This window comes from Oncorhynchus tshawytscha, linkage group LG12 (genome assembly GCF_018296145.1).
Source record: "Oncorhynchus tshawytscha isolate Ot180627B linkage group LG12, Otsh_v2.0, whole genome shotgun sequence".
NCBI lineage: Eukaryota > Metazoa > Chordata > Actinopteri > Salmoniformes > Salmonidae > Oncorhynchus > Oncorhynchus tshawytscha.
This window is the reverse complement of record NC_056440.1, coordinates 68,991,720-69,018,935: the sequence shown is the minus strand read 5'-3', so window position 1 is coordinate 69,018,935 and position 27,216 is coordinate 68,991,720. Positions and strand designations below refer to the sequence as shown.

Sequence of the window (27,216 nt, the reverse complement as noted above, 5' to 3'; positions counted from 1 at the left end):
TATAAACTAACAATAGCCTGGTTTGAAATAAAAAACATCCCCTTCAGCATGTTGTCTTACTGAGATCTAAAACCACATAATTTCCATAGACTCAATAACTAAAATCAAGCATTGTATATGCTTTGTGCTCACACATATTTTTCAAAATATGATCACTATTGTGGTCAAGTGTATTATAAACTCACATTGCAGGTCTAGATTGCGCTGTCAATAATGACAATATTTCAGCACTGTCTAATCAAAAGCAATACATTTAACCCTCAGGAAAACAATACATTTATAAAACGTAAACGTAAACGTAACAGTATTAGGCTACTAAATAGGACAACATTTGTTCTAATAATAAAACAAATATTGTTATTGTTTTGCTCATCATTCACGGTGGTTTAATGACAGAAAATGGGTTTCCAATTTTTTTATTCGTCTCGCAACATGCAACTCTATTGATCTGGGATTGAATGGGGGATCTATTTAAACAAGGGAGCCACCGTGAAAGAGCGCCGAGCACAGGCTGTGAAGTATGCGGTTTCGGTATGTCAAAATGCACTTCTAAATCTCTGAACTTACTGGCACCATATGCGTCAGGGAGTCGATATCTTTATGCCGGATCCAGTTCGGAAATGTTTTTCTCTCTCGCAAAACCACAAGTTCCTCTGAAGTCCACGTGCAGATAGTCCTGAAAAATCAGACAGTAGGAAATACATGACATGTTACAATAGGTGAGATTTCAAACCATAAATCTGAATCAAAATGCAAAATGTGCACCAAAATGGTTAATAAAGCATTTAAATCAACTTTCATCATCGTATTAAAAGTTAAACAAATAATCCAAAATCCTGGATAATATAGACCTAATAAATATAACCTTTGATTTCAATAACAGCATTGTGTACTTGACAATCAACGCGCAACACATAGAGCAAGAGGTCAATTTAAATATTATCTGTAGTCAATGCATGTGTACAAAAACGTTGGTAAGTTCCAATTATAAAAATCGATTACATCTACCATATTATTCATATTATATTGTCATGTTCCTTTCATCCGTTTATTTGCAGTGTGGAGCGACTTAATCCTACGTTTCTTTTATAGTATTTAGAGTGCGTAAAAAATAAACAAAGATGGGCAGAAACGGAGAGAAAAGGGACCTGGCAATCGCGGAGTCATTTTTTATTTCCCTGATAAAATACGAGTTGAAACAGCCGTGCAGTGAACCATCAACAGAACTCCTTTGCTCCTCACTAATTTGTTACAGTCAGTGTTAAACTGTCCGTCAGAGGAAAAACTATCTCATATTGAGCAGCCAGACAGTGCCGAGTGTCCCTGTATAGCAATCAGGACAATGTGCTGAATTGGCAGTCTAATTATAAATGTGCCATTTAGACTTCCATTGGGCTCCGGTGCCACCTTACCTTATGAGGGAACTTGCACTCTCAACTAACAACAACTGTTCAAAACAAAATACCATTACGAGACCAACTTCACCCGAACAGAGGAACGAGACGGACGATTGTTTCCCACCCATGCAGCCTCTCTCACTTAAAATATGATTTTATTATTAGACACCGGATTATTCTGACGGTCTGGACACTATTTGGAAGTAAAATAGGAGAAAGGTGAAGCTGTCTTTAATGAAGGTGTCAGATTCCGCCTACTGAGTGGGCACAGCAATCCTATTGTATTTATTTCAAAAGTTAAGAAAAAAAAAGGAGCATATGAATATTCCCCGGTAGCAATAGGTCTAGGCTACATTAGGCTATAGAGTCCAGATTTGCAGTGACAGAGATATCCTCTGTATTCCTCCTCTCATACTTTAAGAACTAAGCTATCCATTGTCTGCTTTCTCTGTTTCTATTCAAATTGTTATCACTGCTTGTGCAGAAGTTCGAAAAAAGGGTTTATCTGAGACTGCGAGTGTCTTATTTTGGGAAACACCTTGTAAATGATGGGCTATCTTCACACAACAGACCAGTTCACACGAACTGCGTTGCATTTGTCCTCCCACTACCTTCGTATACAATCGTGTTTTTTGTCTAAATCTCAAGTACCTTCAAAAGCCACGTGTGACATGAAAATAGCTAAATATCTGATTATAGCCTAATACGCGGTAAAAGTTATTGTTAAAAAAAATCAAAAAATGAGGGAAACTATATCCAATCTATAACACTTAGAAACAAATAAAATGTCATTATTTAGAATATTTAGCATACAATTAAACCTGTGCATTCAAGTATCTGCAATGTATCTATAACCAGATTCACACCTGTCCATGAAAGGGAAAGACAATAGTGCAAAAGAGACAAAAATAATTACACCAGATGACTTACGTTAGTCCCTAAAACCGTCCGAGAGCAGCGCTTTGTAGGCTTGTATGGAAGCCTTGTCCGTGTATATCGTCTCTAAATGGGATAGCCTTTCGAGGAGTAGTTGGATTTAATTGATGGTTTATGCATTATTTTAAGATCGATTTGCCTGACCTCCAGTTAAAGTTAAGGCAGAGTGAATTCCCTACCTCCTACAACATAGGAAACAATTACGAATATAAATGTTTTACACTGAATTATAATTCAGGTCGAACTATGAATATAGATTACTTAGAGTTTTGAAGAAAGACAACTAAATAAACCATATGCTCAAGTTCGAAGAAACTTGTAAATCTTGCATCCAGAAAGATCAGGGAGAAAGGAAGGGTATGGAAGGGGACCTAGAGCAATGCGCACGTCATTGTCAATGAATAGTACCGCTCTGTGGACAAAGGTGCAATTGCCTCCCAGTCCCACAGGAGGAAGTTATTGAGCATCCGGATAGCAACACCATAACAAAACACACATAACTTGATGAGTATTTTTTAAGAGTTGAATTTCGCGACAAGACTTTGTGGAACCAACAATGCAATAAAAAAGGGTTGCGGGTAATTAATACAGTCTACTCCAAACCTACCTAGCTGTATGTTGCTTAAATCAGTCGCCTAACTGCTCATCCAGGTGAAATATAGAGCTGTTGATATCAATACCTCGAGACGCACGATTGAATGTAACTTATAAATTACACAAGTCTCCTGTGTCGGTAAATAAAACAGGGCATCATTGTTACAGTAGCTATCCAAACCATTCCAGAGAACGCTTGCGCTTGTCTTTTCACGTACTCTGCTTTCGTTATTGCGTTTACCGCGGCTCTCGCGATTGAGAAGCAATAAATAAGAATGTTATCATATTCCCCTCACAAAAAAACGAGAGAGAAAACAGTTTTAACACCCCTATTGACATCGAATGAAGCGAACTCGGTTACGTACCAACAAAAACAGGCTAAATAACGCAGTTTACATGAAAACACGATTACAACATGTTAAAACTAAGCACGTTTTTACCTTCAGATCAGTCGAGAAAAGAGAGCTGCAGGTCCTAACGGTATCGTATCCCGAGTCGTGTGTTTCACGCTATATTACGTTAAAACATAACGATTACTATCTGTAGAGAAAAGGAAAGAGAACTAAAGTCTGCTGTGGTTCCCACTGGCTATATGAGGGGATCCCGTTCTTTCTATGAAGTTTAATTGTCAAAACTGCAAGGAGCTTTTGTTGTTATCTATCCTCTTTATCTCCCTCTCTCTCAGAGACAAGAGAAGACGATGCAGAGCTGTCAATCTTGGCAATCAATGTGAGCGGCCATGTCGCAAGTATTCAAAGCATTTCCCGTCGTGCTACATCAGAAAGAGAGTGGCCAGGGCATTGATCTGAGGAAGGCAAAGAGGCAGGACTCCCCCTCCCAGACAAGAGATGCGAAAGAGAGAGAGAGAGAGAGAGAGAGAGAGAGAGAGTTTAGTGAGTGATTAGACAGAGGGAGATTTTGCTCTTGATTTGATTAAATTGAAAAAAATATCCGATTATTACACAGCAGCACAATTGAAAGTCGAGACAACATAATTTGCACTTGAACAAACTCCAATAAGAGTTATTGTCCTATTTATCTGTAAAGTGGACTATTTAAGGCAATATTTTTTGTCTTTTGCCTTACTCTAAATTAATGGAACAATTTTATCAACAACACATGCCAGAAACGCACTTCAGAGTTGAAGACAGAAAACTACTCGGTTAGGGGTTAGTTATACTGTACCTATAATATAACACTGCTGGCCTTTATAACAGATCAACAGAAGCTTTGATATGAAGTGAGGTGTAAAGAACTCGAGTGTCAACCATACCACTTTATGACAAACGATATTTGGCATAGGCGAAAACAGTCATGTAGTAGGAAGTCATTGATACATTATCGCCTATATTGTTCATTTAAGCGTTATATAGACGAAGTATAAGTTAATACAGGAAAGCAAAAGGCAATTAATAAAGTATTTCCCCCCCCCCCAAAATTACCCATAATTTCAAATATAAAATGATAATCTCTCTCAAATAGGGAGCCCGCCTGTTTCTATTCGTCTGATCTGTATAAAATATTATCAATAGCTGCAAGGTTTATGGTGTTATTTATAACTCAATATATCACTTTGATAAAATAAACAAATAATTTACTGCAAGTCATTGATTATCCCATGGCTTCATATTCATAAGAAAACATCTTATGATGCGTACACATAACGTTAAGAGTTGGATGTGCTATTGTCTTTTCAATACACACAATAGATTATAGACTTTGACGTTTTGTTTTGGTTGACATAGCCTTCAGTTTATGCAAACAAAAAAACATGTTATTAATGATTGAAACAACCAGTGCTAGGTCAACTTGTTTCAGAAAAGTATTTAAATCGAGAAGCATAAATGTAAAAAAATATATTGGTAGCCCACCAGAACACTTACTTATTACTTGACATATAATAGGCTACATTTTCAAAAGTAAATTAGGTGCCATTTTATATATCAAAATAATATTTGGGTCACTAGGCCTACCAAGTAAATGTTTTCCGCCCCCTTGAACATTCAATATAAAATATTTCAAAGGCTTAAATAGAATGCCTGGCATTTATTATAGGCTACATTCCATTGAAATTAGAGGAGTAAAATCACTTCTCAAAAGTTCTACAGTAGCCTGCTATGTATCCTCAAAATCGTAAAAGACAAGAAACAAATGCATAGCCTTCATCAATGGGCTGTATTGACCAAACTCTAGCGGACATAATTAACGACATATAGAACAAACATTTTTCAACAGTAGGCTATATAGCTCGATATTAGATGGACAACTGTTCTGGGGAATAATAGTTCAACACCTTTGTCAGCTGTAAAGGTAGGTAGGCTACAGTGAAGAAAAGTAACGGTCCACCGCGGGGCGATATACAGGCTACAGGTAAGAGGTAAGCACAGGTTGCAGCACACTGAGAGGCACTTGAGTTACGCGCTGTCTTCAGCTACACTCAACAGAATCACTATTCCGCACCATCATCAATTCAAATGAATCCCATCAACAATATGACATAAGGAACAATGCGATAGCTTGTTGAACATGTAAAGGAAAAAGTTTGTAATACACAGCATAGGCAGACAAAACAAAGTACGAGAAAACCTTTAACACTCGCCTTCAAGAATAGCAGGACAATAGTCTCATTCATTCAATAGGTAAATAAGACAATGTTGTACTTACAATGACAGGGACAGAAGCAGTAGGAAATACTGTTTGTTAACTGAAGAGTCACATAGGGATAAAAAGAGGGGAGGAGAAGACGTGGGAAATAGAGAGCGAGAGAGAGAAAGAGAGAGAGAGAGAACACAGCCCCTTCACAAATCTCCTCGCATCTGCTCTGGCTCTTCTCTGTCTTTCATTTTCACATTTTCACATTCCTTTTGTTCAAGAGAAAATCATATCCATACGTCACATCATTTTATTATTCATTTGGAGCATTACGTTTAAGACAGCAAACCTAACGCACTGCAAACTTTTCCTCACAATAAGTGCGTTGTCTCCTTTTGTTCTGAAATATAAATGTATAAGTCAAACCAGTTCATCTTCGCAAATGAAAAAAACTAATGCTCACCAAGCTCCCCAAAACACCTGGAGCAGAATACTCAGGTATTGTTTCATTTGATATATTTTTTATATTGATAAGTTCTACAGGAACAAAGGAGTGTAAAGTACTAGTAATGATGGAAAACAGTTGTTTTATTATAAAATGGTCCAAGGAGACTTTGCGTGGATTTTCTACTGGATCTTAAACGAGAACGAAGAAATGCATTGCTCTTCAATGACGATGCAGGCAAGAGATTCCTCAAATTTGAAAAACAAGGATATTGGTACATTTTGGATTTCCCTCTGAGGTACAAAATTCAACTGTGTTCTTTCAATTAGTTAGAATTTCAGTGTGGTTAATGTTAAAGACAATTTAAACATATCTTAGCACTGTAACTATTCGTAAAGTCATATTGTACATAGGCCTACACTGTGTTGAAATCAAAAGGCCTATTGTATTTTTGATTATGAAAAATTGACGTGTGCGATGCATATTGCTGAGAGCAATGTGTTTAATCATTAATTCATTAACTAAAGTTCTTACTGACATTTCATGTAACATTTTGTATTTTCGTGTTTCATTTATTTAACAGTAGAAAGGTAAGCTAGAACCATTCAAAGAGCAGTTAAGCGTACTTGTTAGACGTGACTCATACGCCACCTTTCGGTGACTTTGGGAATTTCCTCGTCCTTCTCGCTTATGAAACACAGTAACTAAACTTAATTTGAAACACAGAGAGGCAAGACATGGTTTGAGGTAGACAAATTAGTTGATGCCGTTTTGAATTCAACTCCAAGCTACTAAAACAACGCAATTCAATATACTAAATAAATAATAGTTACAATTTGTCAGCCTAAAAAGCTTACAGTAACACGATGAACATTTACACCATAATTTGGTCTCATTGAATGTGGCTTAACATGTTTTTTTGGTTCACTGTGCTAATTAGTGTTCTAAATATGGCCAGATATGGCTATGGAGATAACTATAATAATAAGATGCAACTAATTTGATAATTTACAACTCTTGAATACGTCAATTAATTTATAATTGATTAACTGTTGATTACATGGATACATGATTTTTTTCTGTGAAGGAAGTGCAGGAACTGAAGGAAGTGCAGATTATTGGCTCTTAGTCTTCCGGTGCTCATAACCAGGCAACTGCCTGCATAAAGAGAGAGATTGTGTCAGTCCAACTGGTTGGGGTAAGGCAGCAGCATACATCACATTTGCATATCCTGAGCTACTTTGATGCATCTTGAAATGGAAGTCTAGCCTATTAATATTTGAAAAAGAGAGTGCATGAAAATCAACATTTTTCTTACATTAAATTAACATGTGTTCTTCTCCTGTTCTGCATGGTTAATTAGAGAACACTATTCTGTCAGAGGATATGAGGGGGTTGCCATGTGATTTGTTGGGTTTAGCACCAGAGCCATTCAACAACGTTACATACATGTCAGCTTCATGTCGGAGTTTGCTTCATGGCAGTATCTTTTTAAATCATACATGATTATAGGGGCTCCTGAAAAGGTGTGGAAGCCTCCTCCATATGACATCATCCAGGAAACAAATGACTGCAACAGAAGTTGAGAAAAAAGGGTTTCAATTCAGATCAGTGATAGAATAATTTATTCTAAGAAATGTGCAAAGACAATGGATATGATTTTCACATACTGTCAGAGTCAAAATGGCATGTCCCTTTGTAGTAAAGCAATAGATGAAAAGGAAACCCGGACCATAAGGTCTAAACTGTAAGCTTTTGAACAATTAACACAACATTTGTGAGATCAATAAAATGACAAAGCAAATGATGGTGTGCATTGCAGAGGAGCCATAAAGAACAGAACATAACAAACTGCAACATATTATGTGTCAGGAAACAAGAAGGGATCAATTAACTGTTGGTGGTCGGAAAACCAATTCATTATGACGTTTTGTGTTGGTGGCAAGACTTTAGAAACATTTTAATTATAGATAATAGCTTCATGGGAGGGACATGTGTGCAACATATTTGATCATAATGCTCTGCACTGAACATAGGCCCTTTTCAAGTTGAGGTCTTGATCCTTTGGGAGCTGTCAACAAGATAGGGTTTTATCTCAGTAAAGGAATGGCTAACAGGTTGAAGTTGACAATGGTAAACATGACTGAGGACGTTCATTTTAACGTGTGCCAAGTATTCCTTGTAATTCTTGGTCAAAGTTAATTGCAAGTTTATGGTATGTAGTATTTGACATCCTGGCTACTGACTGCACTCAACTGTGTTAGTATTCAGATAATTGTCAAATGATTGTAAAATAAATTATTCTTTAAAATACACATAAATCTAAAAAACATTGCTACAACTTGCCAGCAGACGGTTTGTAAAAAATATATTTTAAAAAATGTAGGAAACTTCAAGTGTTAAAAAGAGTTAAATGCACTCACATGGAATGTGTAAATAGGGGTTATTTTCCAATAATGATTTATTTAGGTCAACACTTTCCTGCATAAGTTGAGTCAACACTTTCCTGCATAAGTTGAGTCAACACTTTCCTGCATAAGTTGAGTGTTCACAAGCTTTCCTTTATATACAGTGCTAACAGGCCTACTTTCCATGGTTCAAATGTATTCTCAAGGTTGAAAATTAAGCAATAAGGCCCAAGGGGGTGTGGTATATTGGCCATATACCACAAACCCCCAAGGTGCCTTATTGCTATTATAAACTGGTTTCCAACACAAATAGAACAGTAAACAAGTATTTTTGCCTCATATCCGTGGTATATTGTCTGAGACTGTATACACAGCTGAAATGCTGTTTTTGGCCAATCAGAATCCAGGACCGAAACTACTCGGTTTATAATGTTCAATAATGTTTCATAGGCCTACATACAGTTAGCTCTTAAGGTAATATCATACCTTAGCTATACAGCAAAAATAAGACCATTTGATACATGTATCAATGTTATTTGACTTGGCACATACTAAATAGGGTACTGCTAATTTATTTGACTCCAGATACCAAAAGAGGAAGGTCAGAAAGGTCGAATCAATTCCCATATTTCCAGAGCATCATGTATGATGACCCGTCTGTAAACTGGCATTATTGATGGAGTGCTGGTGGGTGCTCTATTGCTTTCACAAACTGACACACTCAATGAATGCTCCACAATCTGGACATGAACCAGGCATAAAGGCCCGACATCCACCATACTTCATTATTAATGAATGCCAAGTTATGTAATTAACTCAAACAACATTTGCATACATGCAAATCCTCCTTCTCCCAATTGGACCTGTAAAGTGGGACACTCTGTTCTCATTAGCTGACCCAAATCTCTTACTTGTAACTCCAAATTTCCTCAAAGTTTAGTCAGGATCTAATATTTCCTTTTAGGTTAACAGGGAATGACTAATGAATCCTTTTTAAATAAGGGAATCTACATGCTTTGTCTAATTACATAATGATATGGACGTCATAATTCTGTATTGAACTACGTAATTACCAGTTCATTACTATCTGCACAGACTCCACTAATGCATGTTGCTAGCTCAGGGTAAGGCTTGAAGAGGGTTGAAAAATGCGTGAGATTCTTACATGTTAGCAGTGTGTCTTCCGTCAGTGATCAGCAGAGTGAAAATGTAGGTTGTTGCCCCTCACATAAAAAGGTTCACTAAAAGTCAAAGGCTTACAATACCTTAACAAACACACAAACACTCAATGACTGAACAATTAACTGCTGCAGATGAAATGGTGGAATGAGATCTCAACTATGGCATGATATGAAAAGTTGTAAAACAGAGCCCTTTACACAGAAGCAGTAACCAATACCCAGGTATTCAATTATTAAAACACTAGGAAATGTTCAGTCTTCATGGTGAGGGTGTGTTCTCGTCATCATCATAATGCTTGCTTTGTAGAGGATGAAAAGGGCCTGAAGATGGCACACATCTGCACAACACATACTTGTACCAATAACCAACACTGCAAAACATTTCAGCACAGTGCAGGTTTTTTCTTTGGTGCTTGTAGACAGAGTTGTGCCTTAATTTGAAGTGAAATGTGTTGCTAAGAGGCAGACAAAGTTTGAGCTGCTGCTGGATCAAAGAGGAAGCCCAAGGGCATCTGCTTCATTCATGTACACAAAAAGCCCAATTCATTGTAGGTATTGTAAATGCAAGCCGTTTAAGGAACATGAGAGCAATTCATTGTTTTCTTTAACACAGCATTTTTTAAACATTCATAATCAATCATTTATAGGGTAGAACAACTGTGTTCACATAAACCTGTTATCATATACCGTATTTACAGGGCCTTCAGAAGTATTCGTACCCCTTGACTTATTCCACATATTGTTTTGTTACAGCATGAATTCAAACTGGATTAACATTAAAGAAAATCTCCCATCTACACACCATACACCATAATGACAATATGAAAACATATTTTTATAAATGTTTGCACATTTATTGAAAATGAAATACAGATATATCTCATTATTCATAAGTATTCACACCCCTGAGTCAATACTTTGTAGAAGCACTCTTTCTGGGTAAGTCTCTAAGGTCTTTCCACACATAGATTGTGCAACATTTACCCATTATTCTTTTCAAATTCTTCAAGCTCTGTCAAATTGGTGATTGATCATTGCTAGAAAAACATTTTCAGGTCTTGCCATAGATTTTCAAGTAGATTTCAGTCAAAACTGTAACTCGGCAACTCAGGAACATTCCCTGTCTTCTTGGTAAGAAACTCCAGTGTAGATTTGTGTTTTAGGTTATTGTCCTGCTGGAAGGTGAATCCATCTCCCAGTGTCTGGTGGAAAGCAGACTATTCCACTAGGATTTTGCCTCTGCTTAGCTCCATTCTGTATCTTTGAAGTAACTGTGTGTATTGAAACACCATCCAAAATGTAATTCATAACTTCACCATCCTCAAAGGGATAATCAACGTCAATTTTTTCTCTCTCCCATCTACAAATAGGTGCCCTTCTTTGTGAGGCATTGGAAGACCTCCCAGGTCTTTGTAGTTGAATCTCTGTTTGGAATTCACTGCTTGACTGAGGGACCTTACAGATAATTGTATGTGTGGGGTACAGAGGTGAGGTGGTCATTCAAAAATCATGTTAAACACTATTATGGCACACAGAGTGAGTCCATGCAACTTATTAGTTGACCTGTTAAGCACATTTTTACTCCTGCAATGATTTAGGCTTGCCATAACAAAGGGGTTGAATACTTATTGACTCAAGACATTTCAGCTTTCCATTTTTGTCTAAAAACATAATTCCACATTGACATTATGGGGTATTGTGTTTAGGCCAGTGACAACAAATCTCAATTTAATCCATTTTAAATTCAGGCTGTAAGACAACAAAATGTGGAAAAAGTCTAGGGGTGTTTATACTTTCTGAAGAAAGTGTATATGTCTACCCTGAAAGAAAGGCTGTGCTGAAGTACAAGTACATTGTTTTAACCATCGAATAAGTTGTATTGCAATAAACTGAGCGAGAATGAGACAATGTACTTACCAATAAATATCAGTCTTAAAAAGTTACTGGTCTATTTGATTATTTTGATAGAATGTAGGCATGTACAGTCTGTTGGGAGAGAATATTAAATCAGTCTTAACTGTTCAATAATTGAACACCAGCCCATCCCTTATTAAAGCATGTATATTGATCTTGAGATGATAAAAGAGCATAAAATACCATTTTAGAATCAAAAGTACCTTTTGTGTTGGATCCTTTGGTTCAGCTCATGTCCAGTCAGAGTCCAGTCAGGATTCTTATGGTGTCTAATAGAGACACTGACTGGACTTTCACTACTAGACCATTCTCCCTGCACACGTCAGCCTTCTAGTGGTCATGGAATATTGTGAATAACACAAACATTCAAGCTTAAATACCCAGGGCCATGCCCTAAATTGAAACATGCTATACCTGGGACTGGCAAGGGTTAACATGGGGCATGTCTACCAACAAACAGTTCCACCCTGTTACAATCATGTGGGAAGAGAAACCTTCACTGTTTTTCACAGTTGTTTACTCTGGATTTCATATCAAGTTCTGAAATCATTTATAATTTCAAAATAAAAGGTTGTCCCCCCCCACCAAGTGCTCAGCTACGGGTTTTTGGAGTCATCTGGGAAAGTCAGGAATTCCTTTTTCTATTCATGTACATTTGAAAACCTCTTCTAAGAGTCAGTGAGGAACATTTTGTAAAGGATTAAAGTGTGAGGCCTTGATTACGTTGAACAGAACAAGACAGAATTAGCATAATATGCTCTATTTCATTCTCTTTGAAGTCCAGAGCATAGCATAACAAATGTATATGAACCAGCAGCCAAACGTCAATAAATGGAAATGCCACAATCCTCAGTGGATGGTCTTGGGTGAATTTCTGCAGGAGGAGGAAAAAAACAGCCCATTTATTGCAAAATAAGCAGAATAGCGGATGTGATGGGTCTTATACCCACCAGGACTAGCAGGCACTCTGGGGCCCACACTCCCACTCCTCGAGATGGCATGGAGAGAGAGGAGATGTGGCAGATCCCACTGTGGAGCTCTGGGAGGTGCATCCCCTCTCACAGGTGTTTTCAAAGAGTACCATGATGCAGACAAGTGTATGTAATTACTCTCCAATTAAAGATAAAGACCTCACAAGGGAGGGAAGAGCAGTTTACTGGTCCACCAGACAAAGGAGCCTAGCCTATAAGCAAGATAGCAGAATATGCTATACAAATATGTTGAACTGTAGAAGTATGTATAGGACTGACAGACAATTGCAATTGGTTCTAGCCATGACTTTTATATAGCTGACCTTCCATTTACAGAACATGTGAAAAATTAACTTGCAAAAAGCTTAGATTCATAATTCCATCATCTTTGATTCATAAGTTCAATGCCATGTTCATCTCAAGAGGTTTCTTTTACAAAGTAAAAGATCTTTCACTTAAATATATAAATTCTATGCTTCAGATACACCACTGTTATTACTACCCACCTTCCCAGTTGAAAATGTAGACACAGAATAAAAAATACCCTTTAAGAAGGAGAAGCTTTGAACTAAAGAAACATTTCAAGGTTTTTTGTATTGAAAGTTTGCCTCATTTGGTTTGAGCCTGTAAAGTTGGATTCCCTTCTCAGATAATAGAATGAAATGTAACAGGGCAAAGCAATCAATAGGAATGTTCAAAAAGAATCCTTGGAGCTGTGATGAGGGTACATTTTGTACTTTTTGGTCAGCATGGAGAGAAGGTTATCAGAACTGGCACAAGATAAAGGGGTTTGAAGATTCCATCACAGTCAACCATATTATTCAACTGTCATCCACAGAATAGTACAATTATTAAACTGACGCAATAACATATGATTTAAATTAAATACAGTACAATAGGCTATAAGACCAAAGAGTTTTGGGGGTTCACATTCTCTGAATACCTCAGTATATCATTATCATTTTAAAACTATTATTACTGCATGAGTTTGTTGTCTGAAGACAAAACATTTGATGAGGCAAACGTCATGTTAATATCTTTAATATTTACATTTTTAATAAGTATCATTGTGCAACCTGCCTAAGCCATCCAGAAAATATTATGTTCAATGTTATTCTCCTCCCAATGTTGTAAGCAAAAATAAAAATCCATTTGGCAAGCCATTAAGAGACTGGCAGTGCTAGATACAAACACAAATGACATTTCAAGTGATTTGGTGTAAGAATATCGTCTGAGTTTTGACAAAAATACAATCAACATGACACATGTTCAGTACCTTATCATGTTCATATCAACCTTCCAGTTGGTGAATACTCTCATTAACTTAAAAAAAACAAATACAAGTTCCCTCCAAATTCAGATCACACAGCAAGACAAAACCTTCTCACCTTGAAAATATCTCTTTCAGTTCTACAGTATAATGCTAAAAGTGCAATAACATGTATAAAACATTTTCTATTATAGGATTAACATATGTTAGACACTTCCAAAGTTAATATGCACAGCAGCTTTCACGGCAGACATACCTTTTCTTAAGAAAATAGTTACTTCATTTTAGCTCCTAAAAATGCATCAGTGAGTAAGTCCTGCTGCGTGCTACTGAGGGCAGGTTAAATGTTCACTAACACTCATCTACTGTATAACAGTGTAACCGTCAGCACCAAACAAAGTCTTTCTTTCCTCAAGAATCCAGGTTGTATTGTCATCATGGAACAGCACCTCAGTGTCCAGAAAGCGCATTGGCTGAGGGAAAATCAACAAAACACATCAAGTTAGTTTAGGAAGACTGAGAAATTCTAGAAAACCAAGCAGAATGAAAGAATGGGAGGAAATGAAGAATACATTCTTAGCTGGGATTCAATCAAACAGTATTAACAGAATTTTAGGCTAGTAAAATAGAAGTATATATATATATATATTTTATAAATCAAATACCATGGTCTTATTGAATACCAAAGTACAGTACATGGGTAAAGGTTATTAACCTAAACGCATCCCAGCCACAATGAAGATGATGCAGCAGAACTCACCACAACATAAAGTGCATCATACAACACACCAGATCTTTAAAATGGAATATTAGTCTCATAGGAAACCATGAGAAAACCAGCTTTTTTGAAAGCAAGAAAGACAAAACCCAAAATACCCAACCATACACCACATATGGAATGAATGAATCATTGTATCTTACATGGTGAACTGGTAAACATTCTCTGCGCTCTGTCTTTCTGTACAACATGTCACACAGTAGAAGAATTTTGAGTCATTTATTGCCCTCAAACTCAACTCACAACAAACTTGAAGCAACTGAATGAATTGCTACAGTGTACTGTTAAACCAAGCGGTGAAAACAACAGTCATACAACAACATCATACTGTGTGAGAGACTGATTCAGCGAACACCGTTTGTTTAGTTTAGAACACATACAGGAGCTGTATCTTTAGGTATCCTTTGGTAACAAACATAGCTGTCGTTTACTCTATAACTATTTCATTTCCAAAGATATATGTATGTAAGTGCAGATTTTAGGCTTGGCTGTGCATACTGAACCATCTCCAAACACATTGTCTGCATCCCAAATAGCATCCTATTCACTACATACAGTGGGGCAAAAAAGTATTTAGTCAGCCACCAATTGTGCAAGTTCTCCCACTTAAAAAGATGAGAGAGGCCTGTAATTTTCATCATAGGTACACTTCAACTATGACAGACAAAATTAGAAAAGAAAATCCAGAAAATCACATTGTAGGATTTTTAATACATTTATTTGCAAATTATGGTGGAAAATAAGTATTTGGTCACCTACAAACAAGCAAGATTTCTGGCTCTCACAGACCTGTAACTTCTTCTTTAAAAGGCTCCTCTGTCCTCCACTCGTTACCTGTATTAATGGCACCTGTTTGAACTTGTTATCAGTATAAAAGACACCTGTCCACAACCTCAAACAGTCACACTCCAAACTCCACTATGGCCAAGACCAAAGAGCTGTCAAAGGACACCAGAAACACAATTGTAGACCTGCACCAGGCTGGGAAGACTGAATCTGCAATAGGTAAGCAGCTTGGTTTGAAGAAATCAACTGTGGGAGCAATTATTAGGAAATGGAAGACATACAAGACCACTGATAATCTCCCTCGATCTGGGGCTCCATGCAAGATCTCACCCCGTGGGGTCAAAATGAGCACAAGAATGGTGAGCAAAAATCCCAGAACCACACGGGGGGACCTAGTGAATGACCTGCAGAGAGCTGGGACCAAAGTAACAAAGCCTACCATCAGTAACACACTACGCCGCCAGGGACTCAAATTCTGCAGTGCCAGACGTGTCCCCCTGCTTAAGCCAGTACATGTCCAGGCCCGTCTGAAGTTTGCTAGAGAGCATTTGGATGATCCAGAAGAAGATTGGGAGAATTTCATCTGACCATATGACACCAAAATATAACTTTTTGGTAAAAACTCAACTCGTTGTGTTTGGAGGACAAAGAATGCTGAGTTGCATCCAAAGAACACCATACCTACTGTGAAGCATGGGGGTGGAAACATCATGCTTTGGGGCTGTTTTTCTGCAAAGGGACCAGGACGACTGATCCATGTAAAGGAAAGAATTAATGGGGCCATGTATCGTGAGATTTTGAGTGAAAACATCCTCCCACCAGCAAGGGCATTGAAGATGAAACGTGGCTGGGTCTTTCAGCATGACAATGATCCCAAACACACTGCCCGGGCAACGAAGGAGTGGCTTCGTAAGAAGCATTTCAAGTTCCTGGAGTGGCCTAGCCAGTCTCCAGATCTCAACCCCATAGAAAATCTTTGGAGGGAGTTGAAAGTTCGTGTTGCCTAGCAACAGTCCCAAAACATCACTGCTCTAGAAGAGATCTGCATGGAGGAATGGGCCAAAATACCAGCAACAGTGTGTGAAAACCTTGTGAAGACTTACAGAAAACGTTTGACCTCTGTCATTGCCAACAAAGGGTATATAACAAAGTATTGAGGAACTTTTGTTATTGACCAAATACTTATTTTCCACCATAATTTGCAAATAAATTCATTAAAAATCCTACAATGTGATTTTCTGGATCTTTTTTCTCATTTTGTCTGTCATAGTTGAAGTGTACCTATGATGACAATTACAGGCCTCTCTCATCTTTTTAAGTGGGAGAACATGCACAATTGGTGGCTGACTAAATACCTTTTTACCCCACTGTAGGTCCTATGGGTCATGGTCAAAAGTAGTGCACTAAATAGGGAATAAGGTGTTATTTGGGCATTTCCAAATGTCCACACATCATAACCTCTGACCCCGACCCTTTCAGCTGAGCAGCACACATGGATGAGGAAGGAAACAGGACAGAGTTGGTGACAGACACCAAAAAGGTGGAAGACACCAAATATACACAAAGACATGCACACAGTCCCACACATATTGCAGAGTGCCATGGATAAGGAAGGGGATCGGGTTAGTCGTCAAGGATAGCCAACAGATGGTGCATGATTGAGCCAGTACAGTAGAGAGCCTGAGAGTGCCACAGGCCAAAGTTAACTGGACACACTCACACAGTATCATGATCAGTCCCAATGTGTTTGCACATTAAAAATAGTGTCACTTTTATTTTTCTCCCGGTTCTACATGTTTTGGTGAATACTGTTAGCAGTCTACAGATGGTGGGATAATTGGTGTTGTGGAATGCAGCTGTGAACACTTGTTCCACTGTCAAGGTGCTGAAGCAAAAGGTGTCTCATTTCTTTGTTAATTGCACACAATGCTCACGTAGCTAGTGGCATTTGATGCCCCCTTACCCTGCCCAACACACATTTTAGATAAAGTTACAATAACAATTTACAGACAATTAGCACATTAAGATTAGCTGGCTGCCTGCAGATGTGTAGGTATGCTGACGGTAACGAGAGGGGTGATCTACTACCTTCCGAATTACAACAGTGCGGTGATCATGCAGACAGAGAGGTGTGAAGCAGCACCCATGTTAGGGAGAATTAGTGAAGCCTCAATCCCATTAGCATGCTGTTAGTCCTTACTTTGTTTTCTCTGATTAGACAAACGAGAAGTGAAATCCGTTGCTTAGAGGAGGAGGAGGGGGAGGTGCCTGAGAGACAGGAGGTGGAGGAGGAGGGGGAGGTGCCTGAGAGACAGGAGGAAGAGGAGGAGGTGGAGGAGGAGGAGGTGGTGGAGGGACAGTGGGGATGTTAGGGTGCAGTGGTGCTACTGAGAAGTAGATACAGAAGAAGAAGAAGAGGAAGACAGAGAGGAAGAGGAGAACAGGATATTAGTCACATTAGGAGCAGCACTGACAAATCCAAAGGCAGTATTGTGTTCGAGACCACCTAAAGAGAGACCGATTCAAAACCAAGACTTGGGAGGGGGGCGACCAGAAAAATGTGACTCGAATTCAAGACCATGGTTGTAATTGTGTCAAATCGCAACCATAATTGTCCAGTATTTCTGTATTGATATTTCAGAAGAACATATGAATGGTGTAGACATTCAGAATGGTGACAATATGCTGCTGAGGAAAACAGAGAGACACTCCACTAAGGATCCCTTACCCAAACAGGTCTATAATAGATACAAAGACAAAATATACAGTATTACATCTTCGCCAACAATACTACAACACAGGGATAAGACTGAGACACCCCACATGTGTGTTGGCGCCTCCCCCTTGGGTTGTGCCGTGGCGGAGATCTTTGTGGGCTATACTCGGCCTTGTCTCAGGATGGTAAGTTGGTTGTTGAAGATATCCCTCTAGTGTTGTGGGGGCTGTGCTTTGGCAAAGTGGGTGGGGTTATATCCTTCCTGTTTGGCCCTGTCCGGGGGTGTCATCGGATGGGGCCAGTGTCTCCTGACCCCTCCTGTCTCAGCCTCCAGTATTTATGCTGTATTTATGCTGTAGTAGTTTATGTGTCGGGGGGCTAGGGTCAGTTTGTTATATCTGGAGTACTTCTCCTGTCATATCCGGTGTCCTGTGTGAATTTAAGTATGCTCTCTCTAATTCTCTCTTTCTCTCTTTTTTTCTCTTTTTCTTTCTCTCGAAGGACCTGAGCCCTAAGGACCATGCCTCAGGACTACCTGACATGATGACTCCTTGCTGTCCCCAGCCCACCTGGCCGTGCTGCTACTCCAGTTTCAACTGTTCTGCCTGTGATTATTATTATTTGACCATGCTGGTCATTTATGAACATTTGAACATCTTGGCCATGTTCTGTTATAATCTCCACCCGGCACAGCCAGAAGAGGACAGGCCACCCCTCATAGTCTGGTTCCTCACTAGGTTTCTTCCTAGGTTTTGGCCTTTCTAGGGAGTTTTTCCTAGCCACCGTGCTTCTACACGTGCATTGCTTGCTGTTTGGGGTTTTAGGCTGGGTTTCTGTACAGCACTTTGAGATATCAGCTGATGTACGAAGGGCTATATAAATAAATTTGATTTTGATTGATGTGGTCTCTAGACTGGTCTCAAATACTACAACACAGGGACAAGACTGAGACACCCCACATGTAGTCTCCAGACTGGTTTCAAATACTACAACACAGGGACAAGACTGAGACACCCCACATGTGGTCTCCAGACTGGTCTCAAATACTACAACACAGTGACAAGACTGAGACACGCCACATGTGGTCTCCAGACTGGTCTCAAATACTACAACACAGGGACAAGACTGAGACACCCCACATGTGGTCTCCAGACTGGTCTCAAATACTACAACACAGGGACAAGACTGAGACACCCCACATGTGGTCTCCAGACTGGTCTCAAATACTACAACACAGTGACAAGACTGAGACACCCCACATGTGGTCTCCAGACTGGTCTCAAATACTACAACACAGGGACAAGACTGAGACACCCCACATGTGGTCTCCAGACTGGTCTCAAATACTACAACACAGGGACAGGGACTGGCTGGGGCCACTCCCACCATGCCCAATAACACACAAGACACTAATCCAACTTGAACACTAAACATACCTTATAGTAAAACACCTCACCATATAAGATGACACTTCAATCAATTATCATGTAGCTGCATGTCAATAAAATGCCCATGTTTATTTCTGAATTATACATAATCCTATTGAAAGAAGTTTCTTTCAATGGGATTATGTAGAAGTTTCTTTCAATTCAGGGATTTGAAAAGTGCACCCACACACCTTCCTTTTATACCAAAGAGTTGAAAAAAAAAACATTGATTTGGTCTGACAAGATGCCTCGTGTGATGTATTCTGACATTTCTCTATGCTGGAAAGATTGTTAGAATTGTTGACTCTGCTCTTCTGTGCAAATTAAGCTCCATCATATCCTGACGCTTGAGTGTAAGTCTGTGTGACAGAGAGAGAGAAGAGAGAGAAGAGTGAGAGAAAGAAAGAGAACGAGAGAGGAGAGAGAGAGACGCAACTCATCTAAAAGGGCTGCTACTGATGATGCTACTGGAAGAGTGAACCTGCTTGCTGCAAGGTAAAGATGAAAAGTGATCTGGGTGTCTTTTATGAGGGTTCAGAACCGTGTTCAAAGAGCCAGCTACGGGAGGATGCAGTTGAGAGCCTGAGCACAGTCTTACTGGGTCATTGATCAGCCTCACAAAATATCCTCATCAAGAGAATCCTCCCCGTCTGAAAGATTAGACACGGATCGCAATTATCTCTGTCTTTACTCATAAGGCCCACACTTATAAGAAATAATATTGAGTTATTAGGAGATGAACGGCCTGATAGCCCGGCTTTGCACCTTTTCCCTCTCCTCCTCCATCATCCACAGAGCACTCTTGAAAGCGACCTACCCTCTGTTTATCCCGTCTTCAGCTATCCAGAGGATGTCAATGTGATGCAAGGTAGATTTTACTGATATTGTCAGACACATACTTGAAAGATAATCATTTCTGAAAGTGTTTGGCCCTGACATGGCGAACATCCACACAAGAGCGTCAGTCTCTTAGAATCTGTGCATGAACCAAAAAGGGGAGGACTAGGTACTCAATCATAAGTATAGTTATTGGAAATGACACATGATTGGCAGAAGTTCTACCACCAAGTTCAGTTCCGTTCATGTTTGAAGAGTGAAGACTAAAACGTATTGTGGAAGTTTGTAGTGAGAAGATGACCAGTTATTCAGAACATTCATGCATGCCTATCAACACCTTCTACAAAATATCATTTGATGTTTGGAAATGTTGGAAACCTTTTATGTACACAGATTCACTGAGAGCATCAAACAGTCCTTTTCTTTTATCCCATGCAGTCATGACTTTCTCCCAGCCTCTGATACATTAGTGTTGGTATTACTGCAGACTAGATGCAGAGTGTGTGTCGGTATTACTGCAGACTAGATGCAGAGTGTGTGTCGGTATTACTGCAGACTAGATGCAGAGTGTGTGTCGGTATTACTGCAGACCAGATGCAGAGTGTGTGTCGGTATTACTGCAGACCAGATGCAGAGTGTGTGTCGGTATTACTGCAGACCAGATGCAGAGTGTGTGTCGGTATTACTGCAGACCAGATGCAGAGTGTGTGTCGGTATTACTGCAGACCTGGTGCAGAGTGTGTGTCGGTATTACTGCAGACCTGGTGCAGAGTGTGTGTCGGTATTACTGCAGACTAGGTGCAGAGTGTGTTTCGGTATTACTGCAGACTAGATGCTCGGTATTACTGCAGACTAGATGCAGAGTGTGTGTCGGTATTACTGCAGACTAGATGCAGAGTGTGTGTCGGTATTACTACAGACTAGATGCAGTATTACTGCAGACTAGATGCAGAGTGTGTGTCGGTATTACTGCAGACCTGGTGCAGAGAGTGTGTCGGTATTACTGCAGACTAGATACTGTATTACTGCAGACCTGATGCAGAGTGTGTGTCGGTATTACTGCAGACCTGATGCAGAGTGTGTGTCGGTATTACTGCAGACCTGATGCAGAGTGTGTGTCGGTATTACTGCAGACCAGATGCAGAGTGTGTGTCGGTATTACTGCAGACTAGATGCAGAGTGTGTGTCGGTATTACTGCAGACTAGATGCAGAGTGTGTGTCGGTATTACTGCAGACTAGATGCAGACTGCAGACTAGATGCAGAGTGTGTCGGTATTACTGCAGACTAGATGCAGAGTGTGTGTCGGTATTACTACAGACTAGATGCAGAGAGTATTACTGCAGACTAGATGCAGAGTGTGTGTCGGTATTACTGCAGACCTGGTGCAGTGTGTCGGTATTACTGCAGACTAGATGCAGAGAGTGTGTCGGTATTACTGCAGACCTGATGCAGAGTGTGTGTCGGTATTACTGCAGACCTGATGCAGTATTACTGCAGACCTGATGCAGAGTGTGTGTCGGTATTACTGCAGACCAGATGCAGAGTGTGTGTCGGTATTACTGCAGACCAGATGCAGAGTGTGTGTCGGTATTACTGCAGACTAGATGCAGAGTGTGTGTCGGTATTACTGCAGACTAGATGCAGAGTGTGTGTCGGTATTACTCCAGACTAGATGCAGAGTGTGTGTCGGTATTACTGCAGACTAGATGCAGAGTGTGTGTCGGTACTACTGCAGACTAGATGCAGAGTGTGTGTCGGTATTACTGCAGACTAGATGCAGAGTGTGTGTTGGTATTACTGCAGACTAGATGCAGAGTGTGTGTCGGTATTACTGCAGACTAGATGCAGAGTGTGTGTCGGTATTACTGCAGACTAGATGCAGAGTGTGTGTCGGTATTACTGCAGACTAGATGCAGAGTGTGTGTCGGTATTACTGCAGACTAGATGCAGAGAGTGTGTCGGTATTACTGCAGACCTGATGCAGAGTGTGTGTCGGTATTACTGCAGACCTGATGCAGAGTGTGTCGGTATTACTGCAGACCTGATGCAGAGTGTGTGTCGGTATTACTGCAGACCAGATGCAGAGTATTACTGCAGACCAGATGCAGAGTGTGTGTCGGTATTACTGCAGACTAGATGCAGAGTGTGTGTCGGTATTACTGCAGACTAGATGCAGAGTGTGTGTCGGTATTACTCCAGACTAGATGCAGAGTGTGTGTCGGTATTACTGCAGACTAGATGCAGAGTGTGTGTCGGTACTACTGCAGACTAGATGCAGAGTGTGTGTCGGTATTACTGCAGACTAGATGCAGAGTGTGTGTCGGTATTACTGCAGACTAGATGCAGAGTGTGTGTCGGTATTACTGCAGACTAGATGCAGAGTGTGTGCCGGTATTACTGCAGACTAGATGCAGAGAGTGTGTCGGTATTACTGCAGACCTGATGCAGAGTGTGTGTTGGTATTACTACAGACCTGGTGCAGAGTGTGTGTTGGTATTACTACAGACCTGGTGCAGAGTGTGTGTTGGTATTACTACAGACCTGGTGCAGAGTGTGTGTTGGTATTACTACAGACCTGGTGCAGAGTGTGTGTTGGTATTACTACAGACTAGGTGCAGAGTGTGTGTTGGTATTACTGCAGACTAGATGCAGAGGGTGTGTTGGTATTACTACAGACCTGGTGCAGAGTGTGTGTTGGTATTACTACAGACTAGATGCAGGGTTGTGTGTGTTGGCATTACTGCAGAGAGTGTGTCCAGTTGTGTGTGTTGGTATTACTGCAGAGAGTGTGTCCAGTTGTGTGTGTTGGTATTACCTGCGACCTGCTTGCTCTTGAGGGAGGCCTCTGAGGCCAGGGCGTAAGACATGGTGATAATCCTCTCCTGCTTCAGTAGGGCTGAGTCCAGACCCACCACCTCTGGCTGGTCCACCGCCACAGAGGGCCCCGCCAGGATCTGAACACTAATCACACAGACACACACACACACCATTACACAATGAATTGAATGGCCTATCAACTGATCTTCCATATTGGCCCGGTGAGTAGTGGTGGTGCTGTAATATACCTGGACTTGGCCAGAATGTTCTTGATGCGCTCCATGTTGCGATGGCGAGCCTCCACCTCCTGAGGGCTGAGAGGTTCCTCAGGCTCTGTGTCTATGTAGCGCTCAGGGATTAACACCTTCTGAGGTTTGGCCAGCTACACACAGAGAAACACACACAGTAGAGGTTTCCTACTAACAGCTATTCGACTCTAGTACCATCACTGTAGGGATTAGGGAATATAACCATTGAAGCTGAAAACAAGTCTATTCAATTGTTTAAACAACATTGTGAAAGTACTAAGTCCTTAATGAAATGTTAAAGTGACCAGCTCTGACTTGGTGAGGTTTGATGGTGGAGGTGGTGAGGGTCAGGTTGTACCTCTCGGCTGAGGTCCAGGTCATAGTCCAGCGTCTCCAGGTCCACCTCCTGGGTAAGTGTGGACGTGGCTGTAGAGCGGAGGGTCAGCCACTCATCTGACTGGGACCGAGGTCTATCACTGTGCTCTGCTGGGCACTCCTCCCCCTGGACCACGCCCCGTGCCTCCTCCCCCTGCACCGCCCGCTCCTCCTCCCCCTGCACCGCCCGCTCCAGCAACTGCAGGTCAAACTCCTGCTCTCGCCTCCACTGGAGGAGGAGGGGTAGACAGACATGACAGTTACACACAAACACTACTGCTTCACAGACACAACAGTTACACACCAACACAATCATACTGCTGCTTCACAGATACAACAGTTACACACCAACACAACCATACTTCTGCTTCACAGACAACAGTTACACACCAACACAACCATACTTCTGCTTCACAGACAACAGTTACACACCAACACAACTATACTGCGGCTTCACAGACACAACAGTGATACACCAAAACAACCACATTATTAGTCCCCTTTCCAACTGTTGACTCAGGATTTGTTGCTACAATTTCATGGCAACATCCAGTGTGAGACTCTACAGACATTGATGTGTTCTCCTCTGTAGCTATACTGTATATTGTGCATTTTCCCTTAAAAATATATATATATTTCTGTGTGTTTTCCATTCAAACATACATACAATGGCATACAATATGACAAATGCAACACTATTCTCCACAGGCAAAACCACCAGCGTGTACAGGACTGTTGATAGGGGTGCAGTACTAAGCTCTCAGACCACAGCATGCATCACTCTACTTGTGCAGTCAGTGATTAGGGAGAAGATGAGGAGGAGAGAGGGATCCATCTAGCTACATCCATTTACATGTACATATTGGTCCCAGGCATCATTGTGCTTACTAGACGAAAATAAAAATGCCCAGTGCAGTAAATACCACAAATACATATTTAATACACATGCAATGAAGAAAAAACACATGGCAAGCATGCATTTATTAGGAATATTTGTGTTTATTTCTTATTTGCAAACCTCTACATTAAATATGTGGAGAAGAGGGAGGGAGTTTAGTGATCCTCCATTTGCAGATTAACAGAGAAATAATATGCTGACTTGAGTTCTGATACGACTGTAAATGATTGGCACAATGGATACATGTACTTTACATTAGGCCTTGCTGTATGTAGAGTCCGTTAACAAGGAGAGATACGTGGTGGTAAGATCCACAAGTCACCACAATCAGAACTGCATTCACACTGCTAAAGTCACGCCGTAGAAGCTTTTACTCGTATACAAAGACTAAACGACTAAAACGCACAGTATCAGACGGATGTTGCATCGTATCAAACTCCAGGCAATTTAAATGTAAATGCTAATTAGTCAATAGATTAGCATTAGAAAATGCTTAATCCAGCAGTCTATATCCACACTTGTAATGATTAGAGAGCTATTTAAAATGGCAGTGAAAGTAAATGTAGTTTTTTTTAAATCTGCAGGATTATGTATGTTTTGTCTGAGCAGCACAATGAGACCTGGTTAGAGAATGACAGACCGTTCTAGAAGGGTATGCGGTTAGTATCTTAGCAGTGGGCTGCACTAGTGGAGTGATAGGAACACAGACTGAAACACTGTCATGGAGCCTGAGAGTAGGTCAAACTGCAGTTTAGTCAGGGTGGGACAGATTGAGAGAGTTATTAGCTGCTGTGTGTATCTCCAGTATTGAGGTAACATTAGAGAAATGCTGAGAGAACACTTGTTGTTTGGCCAGGGGTGGGTGTAGGGAGGAGAGAGGTAATGGCTATGGGCCGTTAATGCAGCAGTAGGGATATGATTCAGTGTAGCGCAATCAATCACCTACAATCAACCCCCACAAAGCTGATTTACTGGAACGGCATTAATGCATCAGTGTTTAGTACTAATAATTCACATAAAGATTCTCACAAGCTAACCAACAAAAAGCACTTTGACACAGTTAAAGATGTCCGACATATAAGAACGCTGTTTCCATATCTCCCAGGGCCTTTAATAGAGTTGAGGAAGTGAGGTTATCATAGCAGAGTCTACTTCATTACAGACAGACTGTAGTCTAATGAAAGGATTGAGAGATATTCTCATAATGCAATCATTTTCTTGCGATGGAGTCAAGGACATTTGAAATCAGGGGCCCCGTCTATTCTGTCCTTTCTGTTATTGCATATTCATAGTCCTTCACTTCCTAGGTGAGAACACCAGGAGTTCCACCTGCATGTCACACCACAACATCTCTCACCTCTCACACAATCACAGCAGTCAATTCTCACACCCACTTACCTGCTGCACCAGCTAGTTCAGGCCAACTCACACACTCAAACTCACATCAACGGCACTATGAAAACCCTACGCAACTGAAATGTATTAGTGGTCGCATGCATTGTTACTTCTGCATGCATTGTAGCTGTAGCTCTAATGGTCATGCTTTAGGCGTGTGAGGCGTAGCGCTAACGTACTGAGCCCAGGTCTGCAGAAAGGGGGCGATGCTGTGATGATGAGGAGGAGGAGGCTCGTGATGAAGAGGCCTGGCATTCTCCTTGACTCAGGGTCCTCTTGCGCTGGCGGACCAGAGCTTTCTGGTGCCTCTTCATCCTCTGCAGCTGCTCCTCAGCACTCATCCTCCCCCTGCTCTGCTGCTGCAGCACATCCCCAGAGTACAGACGCTCCAAGGCACTCTTTGGTCTCTCCTGAGAGGAGGGAGGGAGGGCATAAATTAACACAGCTCACGACACCAGCAAGAGAGAGCGGGAGGGAGGGAGCAGGGGAGAGGATTGCAAAGGAAGAGAAGGAGACAGAGAGGGAGAGCAGATTAAACGAAAGACGAGGAATGGGTTAGAGGAGGCTGAAGAGAGAGAGTTTAGGTGCCACCATAATTTTACATTAGATCAAGATGCAACAAAGTCTGGGAGTTTTTAACAACGAGAGCTTTAGAATGTTGAAGAAATCCCATTAAAGTGGATGATTTTGTGGGGGGGGGGACAAATGCTTAATAGTTTAAAAGTATACATTTTATCAAAAAGCTGTATACAACACTATTCCAGACCGGTAAACTTGTTTTAAATTTTGAATGGGGTTTCTAGCTAAATCTCGGCCTGCACTCCCTGACACTGAGTTCTCGGTCCATGATGCAACATTAAAGAGGTTCTCCTGTACTTGTGTACACTTTTTAGCCAGTAAATCTGAAAGCTGCGCTCACAAGTCAAAAGTCGTCCCCGAAAATTGAGTACTACGTCACATACACTATATATACACAAAAGTATGTGGACATCCCTTCAAATTAGTGGATTCTGTTATTTCAGCCACACTCGTTGCTGACAGGTGTATAGAATCGAGCACACAGCCATGCAATCTCCATAGACAAACATTGGCAGCAGAATGGCCTTACTGAAGAGCTCAGTGACTTTCAACATGAGACCGTTATAGGATGCCACCTTTCCAACAAGTCAGTTCGTCAAAGTTCTGACCTGCTAGAGCTGCCCCGGTCAACTGTAAGTGATCTTATTGTG

The 27,216-nt window shown here is 40.6% G+C and overlaps 1 protein-coding gene and 1 long non-coding RNA gene across 9 annotated transcripts in view; both read right to left on the bottom strand.

The window, feature by feature from the left end:
• LOC112249285 overlaps nucleotides 1-3,709 on the bottom strand; it is a 40,173-nt gene extending 36,464 nt beyond the window's left edge. Inside the window, exons 1-2 of the long non-coding RNA XR_002953337.2 lie at nucleotides 3,368-3,709; nucleotides 568-676 (exon numbers count right to left, since the gene is read on the bottom strand). This is a non-coding gene — a long non-coding RNA (uncharacterized LOC112249285). The remainder of the gene's footprint in view (nucleotides 1-567; nucleotides 677-3,367) is intronic.
• A 9,754-nt stretch (nucleotides 3,710-13,463) lies between these two features.
• LOC112249280 (pleckstrin homology domain-containing family A member 7) overlaps nucleotides 13,464-27,216 on the bottom strand; it is a 152,088-nt gene continuing 138,335 nt past the window's right edge. For 7 of the 8 annotated variants that reach the window (XM_042330987.1, XM_042330988.1, XM_042330989.1 and 4 more), the window contains 6 exons: nucleotides 26,167-26,397; nucleotides 23,678-23,923; nucleotides 23,320-23,453; nucleotides 23,070-23,215; nucleotides 17,473-17,659; nucleotides 13,464-14,181 (listed from right to left, as the gene is read on the bottom strand). In XM_042330987.1, the coding sequence (XP_042186921.1) occupies nucleotides 17,487-17,659; nucleotides 23,070-23,215; nucleotides 23,320-23,453; nucleotides 23,678-23,923; nucleotides 26,167-26,397 (930 nt within the window). In that variant the 3' untranslated portion in view covers nucleotides 13,464-14,181; nucleotides 17,473-17,486. The remainder of the gene's footprint in view (nucleotides 14,182-17,472; nucleotides 17,660-23,069; nucleotides 23,216-23,319; nucleotides 23,454-23,677; nucleotides 23,924-26,166; nucleotides 26,398-27,216) is intronic. The other variant, XM_042330991.1, reaches the window with a different exon arrangement.